This window comes from Balaenoptera musculus, chromosome X (assembly GCF_009873245.2).
Source record: "Balaenoptera musculus isolate JJ_BM4_2016_0621 chromosome X, mBalMus1.pri.v3, whole genome shotgun sequence".
In the NCBI taxonomy this organism is placed as follows: Eukaryota; Metazoa; Chordata; class Mammalia; order Artiodactyla; family Balaenopteridae; genus Balaenoptera; species Balaenoptera musculus.
In genome coordinates, this window is record NC_045806.1 from 113,117,600 (window position 1) to 113,136,961 (window position 19,362).

Sequence of the window (19,362 nt, forward strand, 5' to 3'; positions counted from 1 at the left end):
GCCCAGTTTTCTGTGGAGACAGGGAGGGAGAGGGGATGGTGTAAACGGGCAGAGCGTTCAGGGTGGGCCTTCTGTGCAGAATCAGCCCAGCGGTCCAGACCCTCCGGGCCTCTACTGCCCCTGCTCTAGCACATTCTGCAAAAGTATCCCAGGGCAGCAGCACCTTCCTAAGCACTCAGGCCCTCTGGGCTCTCTTCTTGGCAGTCCGGGAGGAGGTGGAGCTTGCCGGGGGGCGGGTCCGGGGGTGGGGCTGAGTCCGCGCCAGCAGCTCTATGGCGCCCGGCAAGGGGCGTGACCACGCTAGGGGCGGAGCTACGCTGGCGGCCGCAACTCGGGGAGCAGGCGAGGGGGCGGAGCTGTCCCTGGGCGGCTAAGGCGGAGCCTTGGCTGTGGGTGCCACTGCAGCTGGAGCCCAGCCGGGTAGGCGAGACCGAGAGCGGGGCGGGACGCGAGGGCTGCTGGCCGCCGGCTCAAGGCCTCGCCTCCACCTGCCCGCCCGCCTGCGGTGCGATCGGTCGGCGGAGCCTACGCCGGGCCGGGCCCATGGCGGCGTCGGCGGCCCTGTCTGCGGCGGCGGCGGCGGCGGCCCTGTCGGGTCTGGCAGTGCGGCTGTCTCGTTCGGCTGCGGCCCGCGGCTCGTACGGCGCCTTCTGCAAGGGGCTCACGCGCACGCTGATCACCTTCTTCGACCTGGCGTGGCGGCTGCGCATGAACTTCCCCTATTTCTACATCGTGGCCTCGGTGATGCTCAACGTCCGCCTGCAGGTGCGGATCGAGTGAGCGCCCGCGACCACCGCGCGACCGCGACGGCAGGGGCGCCGCGGGGCCCGGGGCCGCCGGGACGCGGCGGGGGAAGGAGGAGGGGCGGCCCGGGCCCCCGGACCCTAGACCTCGGCGGAGGTCACGGCCACCGAGCCCCAAGCCCCGGCTCTGGCCACCCACGTCGCGGCCGGTGACGAACTGCACAGAAACTGGCGAAACGGGCCCTTTCCATCGAACTCGAGAAAATGACTTGAGTGCGGCCGACCTGTTGCCTCACCTTGGCCGAAGGGGGTAGCGGAAGGAAGAAATTCTGCAGCAGGAACGTGAATGACTGGCCCTGACCAAAGAGGTAGGCGGCCAGAGGTTGGACTTCGGGCTGGAGGGAGGCGGTTGCCATGACATCTAGATGTCCAGGCCCCTCGGTGGTTTGGGGGAGCCGTGGAAGGGGCCCGAGGAAGCCAGCCCGGAAAGCTGCCGAGCCGCGAGCAGGCAAGGCAGGGCGGGCGCAGGCCCTCCGGACTCCCTTGTCATATTTCCAAGATGGGGGTGAGGGGCGGCGGCCTCGGCATCTTGGAGGGTCAGCCCATCACCTCCCGCCTGAACACGGGGGAGTGGAGGGAAATGGGGTCGGGGAGGCCCAGGGGAGGCCCTAGAGGAGAAAAGATGCTGCTACCCTTGTCCTCTACCCGCTGGGAGGCAGCCTGGAAGGGTGGTTGTGTTCTTGGCCAAACCCCAGGTCTGTCTCTTTCTCAGCCCTTTGCAGACCGGCCTCCTGCCTGGTCTCTGGGGCCAGGGGACTGCTCTCTGCCTACTTCTGCTGTCCCTGTTGCTCCCCTCTCCGCTCTCCTAGGGCATCCTCCAAAGCTCCGCATCTGGGGACGTTGAAGAGCAGGAAAGATGCATTCCTCCCCGGCCCTCCCCGCATCTCAGCCACGCTCCCTCCAGCTCGTCCCAGTGCCCTCCCGGCGCCACAGCCCTGGACGGCCTCCAGCAGCCCCCGTGTCCCAAAGGATTTGGGAAAGTGGGGATCTCCGTGAGCAGAGGGCAGCTCTCAGGCTGGGGTGGAGAGCACATGGAGAAGGGGCTTGTAGAGGAGGTGACGCCTGGGGAGACAGGGACCTCTCTGGGTGGGGAGGCAGCTCGCAAGTCCCCATCTCTTTCTTTGTCTCAGGAACTGGTGTTATAGGAAGTGACCTGCCCCTTCTCTGGTCTTGTCAAGAGCGTCCCTAACCCTAACCCTAACCCTAACCCTGACCCTAGAGCTGCCTGGGGAGCAGCCTAGAGAAGGGCCTGACCCACGAGGAGAGGAAGGGACCAGGCAGAGACCCCGAGAGGTGGGGTGGCCCAGTGGTCCGGTTCTGGCGTGGGGAAGGAAGGACAGACCTAGCGACACTCTGGGGGAGCTCTGTCCTCCCCACGTACTGGGGCTCTGGGAGGGGAGAGATTTGCCCTTATCACACAGGTAGGAAGTGGTGGAGCCGAATCTGCCTCTTGGCCTGCACTCTCCCACCTTCTTCTGGAAGACCTAGCACAGTGGGATGGGGGAAGGGAGCAGAGGCTCCCAGGGGACCTAGAGACAGAGGGGCCCATGGTAGGGAAAGTGGAGTGTATGGGAAGTCACAGGGAAGACCGGGGGACAGTCTGAGCTGAGATGGGCGGGGGAGAGATGAGTCCCAGCACCCCCGGGCAGCAAGGTCCTCACCCACAGAGCCGGACCTCCCCACCCTGGTGCAAATCCCACCCAAGGCTGGACCAAGGGCTCCTCGGTGTTGAGTGGCGCAACCCTCTCAGTTTGGGTGGTGGGGTCGGGAGGGTGGGTGGCTCCTGGGGAGCGTGTCACCAGGAGGGGAAGGGACAGTGGTGGGTGGGATGGGGCTGAGCCCCACGCCTGACCCCATGTCTCTGTCCCCAGGCTGGCCCCTGGGCCCAGCATCGCACGGGAGAGTCTCCTCTGGATGGGCCTGCATTGGTCCTGGAGGCCTTGGCTGCGCTGCTGACTGACGCACCAGGAGCGGTGCAGAGGGGAGGCGGGAGAGGCCCTGGCCCTCGCCCCGCACCGGTCCCACATCTGCTCGGGCGGTGGTTGCTCATGGTCGATGCACTCAGAGTTCCTGGGGCTGAGGACCCCAGCAGCCTGCTTGCCCCCAGGACAGAGCGGCCGAGCCTCACACCATGTGCCCTCCTCAGCTGCCCAGCTGGAGCCGGGTCCCAGGTGAGCATCTCTGCCTGCCTCACCCCGGGGCCGGAGGCTGCGCCAAGGCCACCACGTGCCGCCCACAGATGCCCACCGACGGGGCCTGATGGCTTCCTTCCTTGTGCCAAGTCACCCGGGAGCCCTGGTCCTGGTGGCCCCTCCTCCACCCCAACTGTGTCCACTTCTGGGAGCCTGCCAGCCTGCGGACTGCATCCACGGAGCTCTGGGGACAGCCTCTGAGAGACTGTGACACGGGGCTGCACGGGAGGAGAGGAGAGACTGTGACACGGGGCTGCACGGGAGGAGAGGAGAGACTGTGACACGGGGCTGCATGGGAGGAGAGGAGAGACTGTGACACGGGGCTGCACGGGAGGAGAGGAGCAGAGGGCGAGGGGCCTCCTTGGGGATGATTCGCAGATGTGCCCCTTTCAAGCCCAGCTCTCACCCTCCGGGTGGCTCGATCCCCAGCTGCAGCCTCTTGCTGGGCCAGCCTGAGAGGGCCTGAGAGTGGCACAGGGGAGGCTCTTCGCTGACCGCGTGGGTGCCTGTGTGTGAGTGCGCGTGTATGAGTGTGGGCGGGTGTGAGCGTGTGTGTGGGTGCTCGTGCACACACACGAGTGGCTGTGCGTTGCGGCGGGCGCGGAGCTGTTGCGCAGAGTGAGGTGCACAGGGTGCCCCGTCCTCGCTGGGCTCGGGGCTCAGCCGGAGCTGCCTGGGGCTGCTTCCCAACAGGGAGAAAGCGTGCTGGAGGCCCAGGGGCCCGGGCTCACAGACCCCCTCCCACCCGCAGAGCACCCCCCCATCGTGGGAGGGGCACGGCGGTGGCCCTGGCTGGGGCTGTCTGCGCTCTGAGGGACTGGCCGTGGGAGGGGCTGGGGACGCGTCCTTAGCATGCGCTCCTGCCGCCGCTGTTCTTACGGTTCTGGCCTTGAGTACTTAGCTGCCTCTGCTTTCCCACCTCTTCCTCGTCTCCCCCGCTGGGCCCTTGCTGCTTGACGGGCTCTCAGAGCACTTTATTTATTTGCCGTCTGTTTCTCAGGCAGTGGAGCTTCTACAAAATCAGACACCGACTTGAATAAGACAACTTCCACTTTTCTGTGTGTGATGTACTCTGCACCGGGCAGCAGCGTCTGGTCAGAGAAATGTTCTTGTTTCGGGTGTTGTCAAATCTTGTTGTCTGTCTCAGTTAAGAAGAAAGTCTTTTGAGTTCAATCACATAAAAACTGGAGGCCTCCTGTTTCTGCCGCCTCGGAGGAGAGAGGGGCCGGCGGCGAGCTCACCCCACTCTGGTGGCCGGGAGCTGGGGGAGGGGAGCACCCCGAGGGCCCTAAGGGGGCGGGGCTGAGGGCGGGGCTGGTGCCGGGTCAGAAGATGCAGTGAGACCCGACCTGACCCGGACCACTGCTCCCGTGAGGGGAAGGCAGCAGCACAGGCCTGGCCCAAGAGGCGGCACTTTGTCCCATTCACAAACTTCATTTGAATAAACTAACCCCTAAGCCTTTTCTTCATCTTAGAGGCTGGTGTTAGAAGGCGCGTAATTCAGCTGAACCCCGGGGGTGGGCTGGGGTAGGTGAGGAGGAATGGACCGTCTGCAGATCATTTTGTGTCCCCGAAGGCCCTTCCGCAGCAGCAGGTGGCAGGGTCTCCATCACCTCCTAGCTGGCCAGGTGGTGCCTGAGTTTTGGAGAAGATCAACCACCGGGACCTTAGACGAAAGCTGTCCCGTCAGAGAAGCCGGGGCGGGGGCTCTGAGGCTGCTGCAGGGGGAGGGTGGGCCGAGGACAGAGGGCTGGGGGAGGGACGCCTGCAGGGGAGGGCAGCACCCGCCTCGGAGGAAGGAAGGCCCATAGGACCCAGGAGAGGGGTGTCCTGAGGACTCGGGGTGTGGTCACGCGAGGAGCGCAGCCTGGGGTAAGACACCTGTCGCCAAGAGCTCCGCAGGGGTCAAGGCACCTTGACAAGAGGGCCCCATCCAACATCCGCCACCCTAGGAGGGAGGGGTAGACCCCAGTCCCGGCCAGAGCCCCGGGCTTCCCGCCCCTTGGTCCAGATGGTCCTGTTCAGTCCCTGATGGCTCTGCACCCACTTCGGGGACCAGGTAGCCTGGCACAGCCCGATGGGAGAGAGGATCCAGCACCCAGGGGCCAAGGGATCGTGATGAGGGAGGACCGTGTTCCCCCGCGAGGGAGGAAGGCAGGCTGGCACATCACGCTCTGGTTAAGAGGGGCACCTAGGAGACCAGAGACCTGCGCGCTGAGCCCAGCTCTTCCCCTGACCATGGCGGAGCCCCAGGCCAGCCCCGGGGCACTCGTGCATTTTCAGGAAGGAGCCTTCAGGGTGCTGTGGGCCTTCAGTGTTAGGATGTCTCTTCAACAAGTGTCCTCAGGTCTCAGCCAGAGCAGCCCTGTCAGCATGAGGATAGGAAACGAACCGACAGGTGACGAGAGCCTGCCGAGCTCCAGGCACCGTGCCTTAGCCTCATTATCCCCGTGGCCACCTTCTGGAGGGGTCACCACGAGGATGTCACTGAGGTTGAACCTCGAGCTGGGCCCCGGCAGTTGGAGGCTCCTCACCCTTCCCTGTCCTTGGGATGCACGTTCTGCCCACTGTTCCCACAGCCAGAGCCCTTTTGAGGACGCGGCCTTGAGAGAGTAAGGCGTCTCTGGGACCATCTGGTCTGAATATGTGACTGAATTCCATTAAGACCTCTGTACAAACTTTTAAGATTCTGGCAGGTGGGTGGGGAGATCTGCTTGTCTCGTGCAGACAAGACAAGCCTCATCTGTAAGTTCATTTGCTTATTAACCTTGCCCCCTTCCCCATCTGGAGTGGTCTGCTTCTTTCTAGATCTCTCCTTGCCTTCTGTGTATAGGACCAGTTTGCAAACCAGCACCACGGTTATCCCCATTTTTTGGAGAAACTGAGTCTTGGAGCCCAGTCTGAACTAGAAACCCAAGCAGAAGCTCCTTTCCTGAGGCCCCAGGGCCTCTCGGAGGGGCAGGGAATTAGGCTGGAGGGGTGGTGCAAGGACACAGCCTGAAGGCGACCCTGGTCTTTCTGGGTAGGGGCCAGGGGTCAGATAAGAAACCCAGGGCTTGGGGGCGGAGCCGGGAGCCTTATCAACGTGGAGCTCCGCATGGGAGCAGCTGGGGCCACGCTGAGGTGGGCCCACCTGTCTTCTCGCGGACCTCCCACCTCTGGAGACTGACTGGGATCCAAGCAGCTGAGTCAGGGGAGGGCGAAAGAGCAGCCGAGAGGGCAGTTCCAGGAGCGCTGGTCAGAACACAGCACAGTCAGAACCCGAGAGATAGACACGGCGTACAGAGTCCCAGCCCATCCCACCCCGAGGGAAACTGCCGAGTTTCGGATGAATTTTCACTTTGTGTGCATGTCCTTTATATATGTGAAATTAGGAACATATGACTTTTTTCACTTTATGACAGAAATACTTCCTGCTCATCTTCCTGTGTGATTAAGTATGCTTCTGCTTCCAAAGCCACAGAGTATCTCTGGTATGAAGGTTTCATCATGTATTTCGCACTGCCTCTTGGTTGTTTTCCTTTGTTGTTGTTTGTTTGGGGGGTTGAGTTTGAGGTTGTTGTTGGGTTTGGTTTGCTTTTGTGGTTTTTGTTGGTTTTTACTGATGACGCGGTGACAGATGTCCTTGTGGATAAATGCTGTGGTGCAGTCATGGTCAATCTCTTACCATACACTCCTGCAAGTGGGCCGGAGGGTACGCACGCCTCAGGGGTTTGACACCCTCCAGAGCAGCGGTGCCAAGTCACTCTGCTCATGCCACTCAGGAGTGAGACTGTTTTGAGACAAGTGTGGCAATTGTGGGTCACAACACGTTTCAAAATTGGTTACTGCCTTTCCTGCCTCAAGCTGGGTGCACTTCTCTCTCCTCAAGATCAGTGTGATCTTTCATTTAACTCATCATTTCCCTAAAACTCTTCCTTTCCCATCATCCCCAATTCGTGCCTAGAATTAAATCCACTCTCAAATTGTCCTGGGATAAAGTCGTGGATCCTTTCTTTCTGTTCCTCAGCTTTACCCGTACCGAAGTCTCAAGACAGGTTTTAAATCTCTCAATTGGATAAGCCAAATTGTTTACTTTGACATTTTATTTTGCATGTCTTTGAAAACATATCAAGATTAAAGTTTTTCATATGTCCATTGGCCATTTGTAGTTTTTAACTGTAGGGAGTAATTTTTTATTGAGATATAATTGACGTATAAATTGTCTACCTTCAAGGTGTACACATGTTGGTTTGATACATTTATATTTTGCAGTTTGATTACCACCAGTAGTGTTAGCTAATACTTCCATCACATCACATAATTACCATTTTTTTGTGTGTGTGATGAGAACATATAAGATCTAGTCTCTTAGCAACTTTAAAGTTTATAATATATTATTGTTGACTATAATCACTATGCTGTGCATTACATCCCCAGAACTCATCTCCTGTTTGCAAATTTGTATCCTTAAATAACCTTTCCCCAATTTCCCCACCTCCCAGCCCCTGCTAACCATGGTTCTACTCTTTGTTTTTATGAGTTTGGCTTTTTTACATTCTACATAACGTGATGTCAGATAGTATCTGTCTTTCTCTGTTTTTCTTATCTTACTTAGCGTAATGCCCTCAAGTCCCATCCATATTGTCACAAATGGAAAGATTTCCTTCTTTCTCATGGCTGAACAATGTTCCTCTGTGGTATACAATACCATATATAAAATAGATAAACAACAACAATTTCCTTATAGCACAAGCAACTATATTAAATATCTTATAATAACCTATAATGGAAAAGCATCAAAGAAAAGAAGAATATATATATTATATAATTATATATATAATTCTTATAAGAATATATATAATATACATGAATCACTTTGCTGTACACCTGAAACTAACACAATATTGTAAATCAACTATAATTCAATAAAAAAATTCCTCTATGGGACTTCCCTGGTGATCCAATGGTTAAGACTCCGCTATTCCACCGCAGGGGGCGCGGGTTCCATCCCTGGTCGGGGAATTAAGATCCCACCTGCTATGTGGCCAAAAAAGAAAAAAGAAAAAAAATTTCTCTATGTGTGTGTATACATATGTATGTGTGTGTGTGTGTGTGTGTGTGTGTATATATATATATATATATACACATATCACATCTCCTTTGTCCTTTCATCCATTAATGGATTCTTAGATTCTTTCCATATCTTGGTTATTATGAATAATGCTTCAATAAATATGGGAGTGCAGATATCTTTTCGATATTCTGTTTTCATATCCTTTAACTGTATACCCAGAAGTGGGACTGCTAGATCACACGGTAGTTCTATTTTTACAACGTAGAACCCAGGGGTGTGGGAGTTGTCCTGGTGCTGAGGCCAGCCTGCCTGGGGTCTGGGGTGAAGTCAGGTGCTCACCTCCCACTCCTGCCCGGGCACAGACGAGCACTCAGCACACATGAGAATCCATGCAACCAGAGCAGGGACACCACGCTCCCCAGCAAACCTTCTCAGTTTAAAGGATCCCCGCCAACAAAATGATGCCTTATCAGTGTCCCCCGAGTCATCCCCTCGGTGCCAGACTCCCGGGCAGGTTTTTAGGGCACAAAGGTGAGCAAGTTAAACACGGCCCTGCCCTCTGACCGGGGACAGATACATGATTCGTCCACTTGGTTTCAAATACATGGGCGTTTGTGAAATATAATCAGAGTCACGCTCAAATCGGGCCGATGCACCGTAGGGGAAATCTGGAAAGGCATCTGCTGCAGGAGCAGCTGGGGAAATGCAGGGCCGGGAAGTGCCCCTGTGGGCCTTCTCTGCGAGGGTGCTGTGGGGGGACAAGGGGACTGAGAGGGTACCTGGTGGGAGCCCTGGCTGCCCGGGGCACTCCCCCTCCGCGGGGTCCCCCTCCTCCGGGAGACGGGCACCGCCCTGGTCAGAGGCCTGAGCATGGTCACCGCAGCCTGGGCACGTGCCACACGAGATGATGCACGAGGCTGACGCTGCTGCCACGCGGATGCCCTCTGGTCACAGCGACCTCTCAGGGCCTGAGCCTCCTGCTGTCTGTCCTCAGCCTCGGTGCCCCCAAGGGACCCTGCTGCCACCCTAGGAGGTGACACGGGCCCCACGCTCGAATCCCTGGATGTGCGATGCACAGGGCCCACCTCCGTGGCCGTCCAGCCGATGAGGGTGCAGCGGGTGGGCTCCTGTGGCCGCTAAGAGGAGGTGGGTGGGGACATCCTGGCTCCTCCCATCATTGGTGAGGGCGCCAATTTGGTGGCCATAGGGAAATGGGCTGGGGTCTATGCCCTGTGTGTGCTTCAGGGGGGTGAGGGGCTCCTCTGTGGGGTCCTTGGGAGGATGCGAGCCTGGCATGGAAGGTGTGGCTTTTTGATGAGGGATGCAGCCCTTGAAGAAACTGGGCACTCCACACCCCCCTCACTATGATTCTCTTTTTTCTGCTTCATGGATCACATCCTCTGTGAATGAGAAGTAGGGAGGCCAGGAAAGGCCTGGTCCAAACACCCTAGACATACATACCATGACCAAGTGGCATTTATCCCAGGAACGCAAAGTTGGTATACATATATATATATATGCAATGGAATATTACTCAGCCATTAAAAGAATGAAATAATGCCACTTGCAGCAACACGGATGAACCTAAAAGTTATCCTGCTAAGTGAAGTAAGTCAGAAAGTGAAAGCCAAATACCATATGATATCACTTATATGTGGAATCTAAAATGCGAAACAAATGAACATATCTATGAAACAGAAACAGACTCACAGACATAGAGAACAGACTTGTGGTTGCCGATGGGGAGGGGGAGGTAGGGGAGGGAAGGATCAGGAGTTTGGGATTAGCAGATGCAAACTAGTATGTATAAGACGATAAACAAGGTCCTACTGTATAACACAGGGAACTGTATTCAATATCCTGTGATAAACCATAATGAAAAAGAATATGACAAAGATTATATATATGTATAACTGAGTCACTTTGTTGTACAGCAGAAATTAGCACAACATTGTAAGTCAACTATACTTCAAAAAATTTTTTTTAAATGAAAAAACAGCTCTAAATAAATAAGACATTTTGTGAATTAGAAGACTCAATATCGTCAAGATAGCAATCTTCCCCAAATTTATCTGTAGACTGAACACAGTATCTATCAAAATCTCAGCTGACTTTCCTATAGAAATTGAAAAGCTGATGCTAAAATGTATGTGGAGTGTATATTACCTTAAATAGCCAAAACATTTTGAAAAAGTTGAATCACTTACCATACCTATTTCAAAACTTATAAAGCCACAACAGTTAAGACAGTGTGGTATTGGTGCAAAGTAGGTGTGTAGATCAATGGAACAGATTGAGAGACTATGAACAAATCCTTACATTCATGATCAATTGTTTTTTTTATTGTGGTAAAATACATATAACATAAAATTTATCATGTTAAAATATACAATTCAGTGCTATGAAGTACATTCACAACGTTGTGCAACCATCACCACTATCTAGTTCCAGAACAATTCATCACCCCAAAACAAAATGCCATGCCCATTAAGCAGTCACTCCCCATTCCCTCCCTACCCCAGCCCTTGGCAACAACAAACAGGCTTTCTGTCTCTATGTATGTGCCTATTCTGGATATTTTATAAGAATGGTATTATACGATATGTGAATTTTTGTGTCTGGCTTGTTTAAATTAGCATAATGTTTTGGAGGTTCACTCAGATTGTTGCATGTATTAGTACTTTGTTCCTTTTTATGGCTGAATAGTATTCCATTGTATGGCTATACCACATTTTCTTTATCCATTCATATGTTGATGGACATTTGTATTGTTTCCAGCTTTTGGCTATTGTGAATATTGCTACGATGAACATTCATGTGCAAGTTTTATTTAATCACCCGATTTCAATTTGGGGCATCTATACCTAGGACTGGAACTGCTGGATCATATGGTAATTCTATGCTTAACTTAGAACCACCAAACTGTTTTACATAGGTTGCACCATTTTACATTCTCACCAGTAGTGTAGATGATTCAAATTTTTCCTTATCCTCTCCAACACTTGTTATTTTCCTTTTTTAAAAGTTCTGGCTATCCTAGTGGGTGTGAAGTAGTATTTCATTGTAATTTTTGTTTGCATTTCCCTAGGGCTAATGATGTTGAACATTTCTTCATTTGCTTATTGGCCATTTGTGTATCTTTGTAGAAATGTCTATTCATGTCCTTTGCTGATTTTAAAATGGAGTTGTCTTTTTTTTGTTAAGTTATAAGAGTTCTTTATATATTTTGTATATTAGAATGATCAGTTGATATTGACAAGGGTACCAAGACAATTCAATGGGGAAATGATGGTCTTTTCAACAAATGGTGCTGAGACAATTGGAAATCTATACAAAAAGATGAATTTACCCTATTATGATGGCTAAAGTTAAAAATAGTGAAAGCATCAAATACTGGGGGAGGATGCATAGAAAGTGGATATCTCATATGTTGCTAGTGGGAGTGTAACGTTAAACAGCCACCCTGGGAAAAGTTTCTGCATTTACTTAAAAAAGTAAACATGCAACAATGCAATAAAGTTTTTTCAGGGAATACATATAGGAAAAGAAGACATAAAATTTTATTTGCTGAGGATTTCATTATCTATGTAAAAATTCCTAAGGAATTATTTTTTAAAAGCTTATAGAATTAATAAACGATTTTAGCAACATCGAAAGACACATGGTCAATAAAAATACCAACTGCACTTATGTATACTAGCAATGGATTTCCAGCAATTGAATTATTTTTAAACAGGACCATGTACCCACCAGAGGTAGGGGTGGGAGGAGAGGGAATTGGATGAGGGCAGTCAAAACGTACAGACTTCCAGTTATAAGATAAATAAGTACTAGGGATATAATGTACAACATAATAAATAGAATTCACACTGTTGTATGTTATATATGAAAGTCGTTAAGAGGGTAAATCCTGAGTTCTCATCACAAGAAAAACTTTTTTCTATTTCTTTAATTTTGTATCAAAATGAAATGATCGATGTTCACTAAACTTATTGTGATCCTCACTTAATGATGTGTGTAGATCAAATCATTATGCTGTACACCTTAGACTTATACAATGCTGTTATGTCAATTATGTCTCAATAAAACTGGAAGAAAAAATAAAGAGAAAGAAAAAGAAAACAAAACATAAAGGACCATGTACAATACATGAAAAAAAAATGAAATACTTAACAGTAGCATGAAAAAAGTATTAAGTAGTTGGAGTAAATTTAACAAAAGATATGCAAGACCTGTACACTGAAAATTACAAAAGAAATTAAAGAATACATATATAAATAAATGGAAAGATGTACCATGCTCACAAATTTGAAAATGCAATATTGTTAGATGTCAACTCTACCAAATGTATCTATATATTCAATGCATTCCCAATAAAGTCACAGCAGGACCTTTTTTTTTTTTTTGAGTCAAGGAATAGCGACTTTATTCGGAAAGCTGGCAGACCGAGAAGATGGCAGACTAGTGTCCCCAAAAACCATCTTATCGGGGTGTGGATGCCAGTTTCTTTTATAGAACAGAGAGGGGGAGGAAGTGAGGAAGTAAAGTAAAAAGGCCATAGCAGTACCTTTTTTAGAAATTGACAAGGTGAGTCCAACATTTCTATAGAAATGTGTGGACTGAAAGAAAAATGCACAATGTGAGAATTATGAGTTAAGTTTTGTTCAGTGTCTTACTGAAGAGTATAGCCCAGGAGACAGCCTCTCAGATAGCTCTGAGGAACTGCTCCAAAGACGTAGCGGGGGTAGAGGCTAGTTTATATGTGATTTTTGTGTGTGTGAGGGAATACAAGCAGTCAGCATACCCTTTGGCAAAACATTACTGCTAGTCACCAAAAACAGATATCTCAACTCAATGAATATAGTGCTTTTCTACGTATGGGAAGGTGCAAGAAGCAGGTTCATTAAAATCCGTCCTGAAATGCATCTTAACTATCTAAAGGCCTGTTTGCCCAAAGAACAGAGCACCCCGTTACCACCTTTAATTTCCTCTGTCTGAAGCACCAAGTGCGCTGTCGGTCAGCAGCTGCAGCGGGTTAATCTTTGCAGACTTGAATGGTGAGTGCAATGCTCTTTGCTCTTCTTTTGTTTGCAATTGCAAAAGGCTTAGGACAGCCCAAACAATTTTGGAAAAGACCAAAGTTGCAGGACTTTACACTACCTAGTTTCAAGACTTAGTATAGAGCAACAATAATCCAGGCAGTGTGATCTTGGCATAAAGATAGATTGAGAGATCAGTGGAACAGAACAGAGTTCAGAACATACTCACAACTATATGGACAACTGACTTTTGACAAAGGTGTCAAGGCAATACAACGGAGAAGAGATAATATTTTCAACAAATAGTACTGAAAACATTGGATAAGCATATTTTTTAAAACAAAACTTGACCCTTACCTTACATCAAATACAAAAATTAACTCAAAATCATAGGCATACAGGTAAAAGACAAAACCATAACCTTTTAGAAGTAAACACTGGGTAAAATCTTAATGACCTAGGTTTTAGGAAAAGATTTCTTAAATAAGACTCCCCCAAACCCCACAAAATATAAAAGAAAAATTGATAAAGTAGACCTCATCAAAATTAAAATATTTTGTTCTTTAAAGGACGCTTAAGAAAATAAAAAGACAAGCCACAGATTGGGTAAAAGTATTTGCAAAACACATGTTGGATGAAAGACTTGTATCTTAAAAAACTATTACAGAGACTTCCCTGGCAGTCCAGTGGTTAAGTCTCCATGCTTCAACTGCAGGGGGCGCAGGTTTGATCCCTGGTGGGGGAACTAAGATCCCACAAGCTGTGTGGTGCGGCAAAAAAAACTATTACAATGCAATAATAAGAAGACAAACAATCTAATAAAAAGGGCAACCAGTTTGAATAGACACTTGACCAAAGAAATTATATAGATGACATATGAAAATATGCTCAACCATTATTAGTCATTAGGGAAATGAAAAATCAAACCACAATGAGATACCACTCACTAAACACTAATAAAAAAGCCAAGGACTTCCCTGGTGGCACAGTGGTTAAGAATCCGCCTGCCAATGCAGTGGACACGGGTTCGAGCCCTGGTAGGGGAAGATCCCACAGGCCCTGGAGCAACTGAGCCCGTGTGCCACAACTACTGAGCCTGCGCTCTAGAGCCCTCAAGCCACAACTACTGAGCCCGTGTGCCGCAACTACGGAAGCCCGCGCACCTAGAGCCTGCGCACCGCAACGAAGACCCAACGTGGCCAAAAGTAAATAAAGAAATAAATAAATTTGAAAAAATAAAAATAAAAAAGCTAAAAAATTTTAAAACTCACCATACCAAGTGTTGGGGAGGATGTGGAGCAGTTGGAGACCAGTTTGTCAGTTGCTTAAAAAGTTAAACGTACACGTCCCATGTTACCCAGTAATTCCACTCTTAGATATTTACCAAAGAGAGAAGATGACACACGTACACACAAAGACTTGTACATGGATGTTCAAGGCAGCTTTCTTTGTAATAGGCAAAAATTGGAAACCACATAAACGTCCATGACCAGGTGAATGGATTAATAAATTGTCATATATCCATACAATGGAATACTATCAGCAATATTAGGGAAAGAATGATTGATAAATGCAACAAACTGTATGAACCTCAAAATCATTAGGTGGAATGGAAGAACACTGGTAAAAAGAAGTACATACTCTACAATTCAATTTATTTAAAACTCTAGAAAGATCTCAAACTATTCTGTGGTGACAGAATGTAAATAAGTGGTTGCCTGAGGATGGAAATGGAAGGAAGGATGGACTACAAAGGAGCAAGAGGAAACTTTTGGTGGTAACAGGAATGTCTATCTTGATTCATTGTGTATACATATGTCAAAGTGGACTTTAAATAGGCGCTGTTTATTGTACATAAACTATACCTCAATAAAGCTATTTTTTAAATAGATCTTTATTGGAGTATAATTGCTTCACAATACCATGTTAGTTTCTGTTGCACAACAAAATGAATCAGCTATACATATACATATATCCCCATATCCCCTGCCTCTTGCGTCTCCCTCCCACCCTCCCTATCCCACCCCTCTAGGTGGTCACAAAGCACCGAGCTGATCTCCCTGTGCTACGCGGCTGCTTCCCACCAGCCAACTATTTTACATTCGGTAGTGTATATATGTTGATGCTACTCTCACTTCGCCCCAGCTTCACCCTCCCACCCCATGTCATCGAGTCCATTCTCTATGTCTCCCTCTTTATTCCTGCCCTGCATCTAGGTTCATCAGTACCTTTTTTTTTTTTTAGATTCCTTATATATGTGTTAGCATACGGTATTTGTTTTTCTTTTTCTGACTTACTTCATTCTATATGACAGGCTCTAGGTCCATCCACTCAATAAGGCTATTTTTAAAAGGTCAATGTCTGAGAAAAGATTAGGTCTTAGTAAAGCAGTGGTCAGGGCAAGAGTGGATAGAGCTATCTGTGTAGCATGAGGAAAATAACCTGGGGCATCCTCTCAGAGCACTGAGCACAGTGGTGCCCAAAGGCAGCAGCACATTATCCCAAGGTCACAACAAGACCATGATGGATAAAGCAGACACCTTGTGCAGTGAGAAATCAGACATGGAGGTGGAGCAAAAATTGTCGGTAACAGTTTAAATACCTGCAGAGAACAGCAATCAATCAGCCTACTCCTAGCTGAAACTAGAAGCAGAGTATTATATGCAAAGTTAACTGTCTTAGTGCGGTCAGGCTGCTGTAACAAAATACCACAGACTGGGAATCTTACAAACAACAGAAGTTTATTTCTCACAGTTCTGGAGGCTGGAAGCCTGAGATCAGGGTGCCAGCTCGGTTGGGTGGGAGTCCTTTTCCTGGCTCATAGCTGGTGCCTTCTCTCTGTGCCATCACATGGTGACATGGTGGAATGGGTAACAGATGGATTTCTCTCTCTCTCTCTCTTTTTTTTTTCTATTTTCCTTTTTCATTTTTTTTTTCCAACTCCGAGTGGCTTACGCCATCTTAGTTCCCCGACCAGGGATTGAACCCGGGCCACGGCAGTGAAAACGCCAAGTCCTAACCACTGGGCCACCAGGGAATTCCCTGGCTCTCTTTTTTTTTTTAATAAAACACTAATACTATTCGTGAGGGCTAGAGCCTCGTGACTTAAGCACCTCCCAAAGACTCCACCTCCCAATACTATCATTTTTGGGGGCTAGGATTTCAACATATGAATTTTGGAGGGACACAAACATTTAGACCATAACAACAGCTAAGGCTACTACAGAGGAGATATCAGTCCATTTGGGAAGGAAAAATAGGCATGGGGGCCCAAGGACAAGCATTACTAGCAGAATTTATACATCATCAGCATATTCGTTATCTAATGGTGGGGAATAATTTTAAGACTAAATTAGCAGATTAAAACAACACGCATTTAACATCTCACGGATTCTGTGGTTTGAGGCTGGCTCAGCTGAGTCCTCTGCAGTAAAGTCTTCAGCCCATGTGTCAGCTGAGGCTGTGGTCTCTTCTAAGGCTCTACGAGCAAAAGAGCTGTTTCCTCACTCACATGGCTGTTGGCAGCATCCGGTTCCTTGTGGTCTTCGGACTGAGGACCTCAGTTTCTTGCCGGCAGTCAGCCAGAGCCCACCTTGAGCTACTTGTCACGTGACCTTCTCCTTAGGGCAGCTCACAACACGGAAGCTTGCTTCTTCAAAGCCTAAAGGGAGTGAGAGTCTTCACACAAGATGAATGCTACAGTCTTACACACTGTCACCATGTTCATCCTATCACCTTTGCTACATTCTGCTGGTTAGAACGTCCCACTCATACTCAAGGGGAGGAAGTTACACAAAAGCATGGATACCGAGAGTTGGGGATCATGGAGATCACCCCAGCACTGTCTGCCACCCTTGGTGAGCAGGGAGCTGTGGCTCAGGGCAGATCATGTGAAACGGAGGAGACTGCAGAAGGCCATACACTGGCAGCCCATCTTAAGTGCCCCATCCAGAATAGTATTATTCACTGTAGTGACTGTAAAAAGCAACTGAAAGGTAAAAATGAGGTTAACCCAGCAACTAGGGTACCAAAGGGGAAGCTACCGCAACAGGACTGAGATAGGGGGTTCATCGGCACGTTTTATCAAGGAATGTGCAAATATCCAAGTGCAAGGCTGTGGTCAGTCGCAGAGTTTAGACCTCCTCGGAGACCAGGGAGCAACCTGCCTTGGAGCCAGCAAAGCACAGTGGAGGGGAACGGGGACCATCGCAGCAATGCAGGGGTACATCCACAGATCGTCTTTTTCACTTTTAGTGAATGCAAAGCCAATTACTCAGGAAAGGTCAGGCCATCTCAGAAACTAGAGGACAGAGGGGAGGCTAGGCACGATATGGCTTTAACATTAAAAAAACTTCCAAACCCCATATGAGAACAATAGAAAGCACCAAGGACGGGCTCCAGGTGCAGGGACCCCCTCCCTCGGACAAGAGGCAGAACTCTGTGTGCGGGAGGAGCCACCAGTGGGGGCTGAGGACGGCTATGCTCTCCAATCACACCTGAACCCCCCAGAGAGCAGGGGCGAATGCCCTGGGGAAATGCAAGCCGTACTCAAATGCTGTGAATACGTAGTTCAGCGGGGCAGAGCATCCCAGCTCCTAAAAGAGATGCTCTGCTTGGGTGGGGTGAATACAAAGAAGAGGGTAGAGGTCAGATCAGCAAAAGGGAGTTAGCCGATCTGGGAAGAGCAGGAAACCGGCGTGGGGAGCCAGGGATTTCAGAGGCAAGACTCACAGCGCAGAGAGAGGGAAATGACAAACTTCTTTTGAGATGTACGGTGGGGAGGTGGCCCCTCAAAGTCTGCTCTTACTCAGTTCGATCCCCTTGGAAAGCAGCCTGTATCCACCCTAACATCAGAAACATTGGTTAACGGAGACCCACCTGAGGTCCCTTTAGCAGGCCAACACCCCAGGAGGAGGGGGCACTCTGTCCCCAGCTTCCCCACACAGTTCCCCATTGGAAAAGCAGGCCAGACTGAGCAGCGTAAGTGCTGTGTGTCTGTGCAGAGAGCCGAGAGTCCTGGACTGGGGAGAGCTTCCCCGGAGCAGGTGGCGATGGTGTGTGTGTGTGTATGGTGGGGGGAGCCCTGTGGCCACAGCAGTTCTTTAGTAATTGTCCCAAACCCCATCTGCTTAGTTTAGTGAATTAGGCATTAGCAAACAAAAATGCCAAAGAGGCATTAGTGAAAGGGAACATGAGGCCAGGCCAGCAACCAGAGGACTGAAAAGCAGAAAATAGTTTCTAACTTGATCTCTTTGGGAAGCCCAGCGAAGCAGACGAACCATAAACTGGGAGAGCCGGGCCAGCCTTTCAGAGGAGCATAAGTAAGGTCGGTGGACAGAGGGATGTCTCTCCGAGCCATCTGAGCTCCCGCCGTGATGGTGGAGAGCAAGGGGGGTCTCTCCTCAGTGCAGAGGAGGAAGGGTAACTGATGCGGGGAGACTCAGTGACCCCCCCAGCACCCCACCCCACTGCCCTATTCCCCGCAGCATCACACACATGGGAGAGAGCAAACTCTCTCGCTCTGGTGTGATGAGCCCTTCAGAGGACCTGGCAGGACCCACACAGCTCCTGTAAGAGCAGAGATCAGGAGGCCCCCTGGACACCAGAGTGACTGAAAGAGCAAAAGGGAGCCAGGGCCACACACGTCCCTCACATACAGAGAGGAGCAAGCACTCCTCGCGTGCAGGGCAAAGCAAGATTTGGCAAAACACTGTAGAAATCTCGGTGACACAATTAATCCACTCCGGGGGCAAAGAAAGTGGCCCCCACATTTTTCTTAGTCTCTCAAGGCACATCCCAGGTTGCCAAAGTCAACCAGCTTCAGGGTCTGAGGCCTTTTGGGCTCAAGATTTCTTGTCCATGTTTGTACTTTTTGCTTCCCACTCCCACGCCAGCCATTCATCAGCCTGACCCTTGTACAGTGGACCTGGCTCCTGACCTTGTCACCCTCGGTCAATTTCCAAGCTCGGGGGCCCTAAAGCACTTGGGCTGACTTTCTGGTTCAACCCTTGGCCTCCAGATTGGAGCGAGATCCATACATGACCTCAGACCCCCCGTGCTTCTGGTCTCTCCAGGTACTACTGTTGGGGAAATACAGGCAGACCTCACTTTATTGTGCTTTGCAGTTACTGTATTTTTTACAAATTGAAGGTCTGTGGCAACCTTGCATTGAGCAATTCTATTGGTGCCATTTCCCCAGCAACATTTGCTGACTTGGTGTCTCTGGGTCACATTTTGGTAATTCTCACAGTATTTTAAATTTTTTCATTATT

At 49.8% G+C, this 19,362-nt stretch overlaps 1 protein-coding gene across 3 annotated transcripts; it reads left to right on the top strand.

The window, feature by feature from the left end:
• The first annotated feature begins 351 nt into the window (after positions 1-351).
• LOC118889152 (small integral membrane protein 10-like protein 2A) lies at positions 352-18,681 on the top strand. Of its 3 annotated transcripts, none has more exons than XM_036840868.1 (2): positions 352-1,053; positions 18,671-18,681. In XM_036840868.1, exon 1 carries the CDS (start codon positions 544-546, stop codon positions 778-780), a length of 237 nt encoding a protein of 78 aa, XP_036696763.1. In that variant the 5' UTR covers positions 352-543; the 3' UTR covers positions 781-1,053; positions 18,671-18,681. The 3 variants fall into 3 exon arrangements, 2 of the variants coding, with proteins under 2 accessions (XP_036696763.1, XP_036696762.1); XM_036840867.1 differs by lacking the exon at positions 18,671-18,681 and adding an exon at positions 1,613-1,711 and having other exon boundaries at positions 352-1,111; XR_005018430.1 differs by lacking the exon at positions 18,671-18,681 and adding an exon at positions 2,675-4,600 and having other exon boundaries at positions 1,045-1,111.
• The last annotated feature ends 681 nt before the right edge of the window (positions 18,682-19,362 follow it).

Coding starts and splice junctions, on each gene's coding strand:
- LOC118889152 (XM_036840868.1), top strand. CDS start 544: ATGGCGGCGTCGGCGGCCCTGTCTGCGGCGGCGGCGGCGGCGGCCCTG.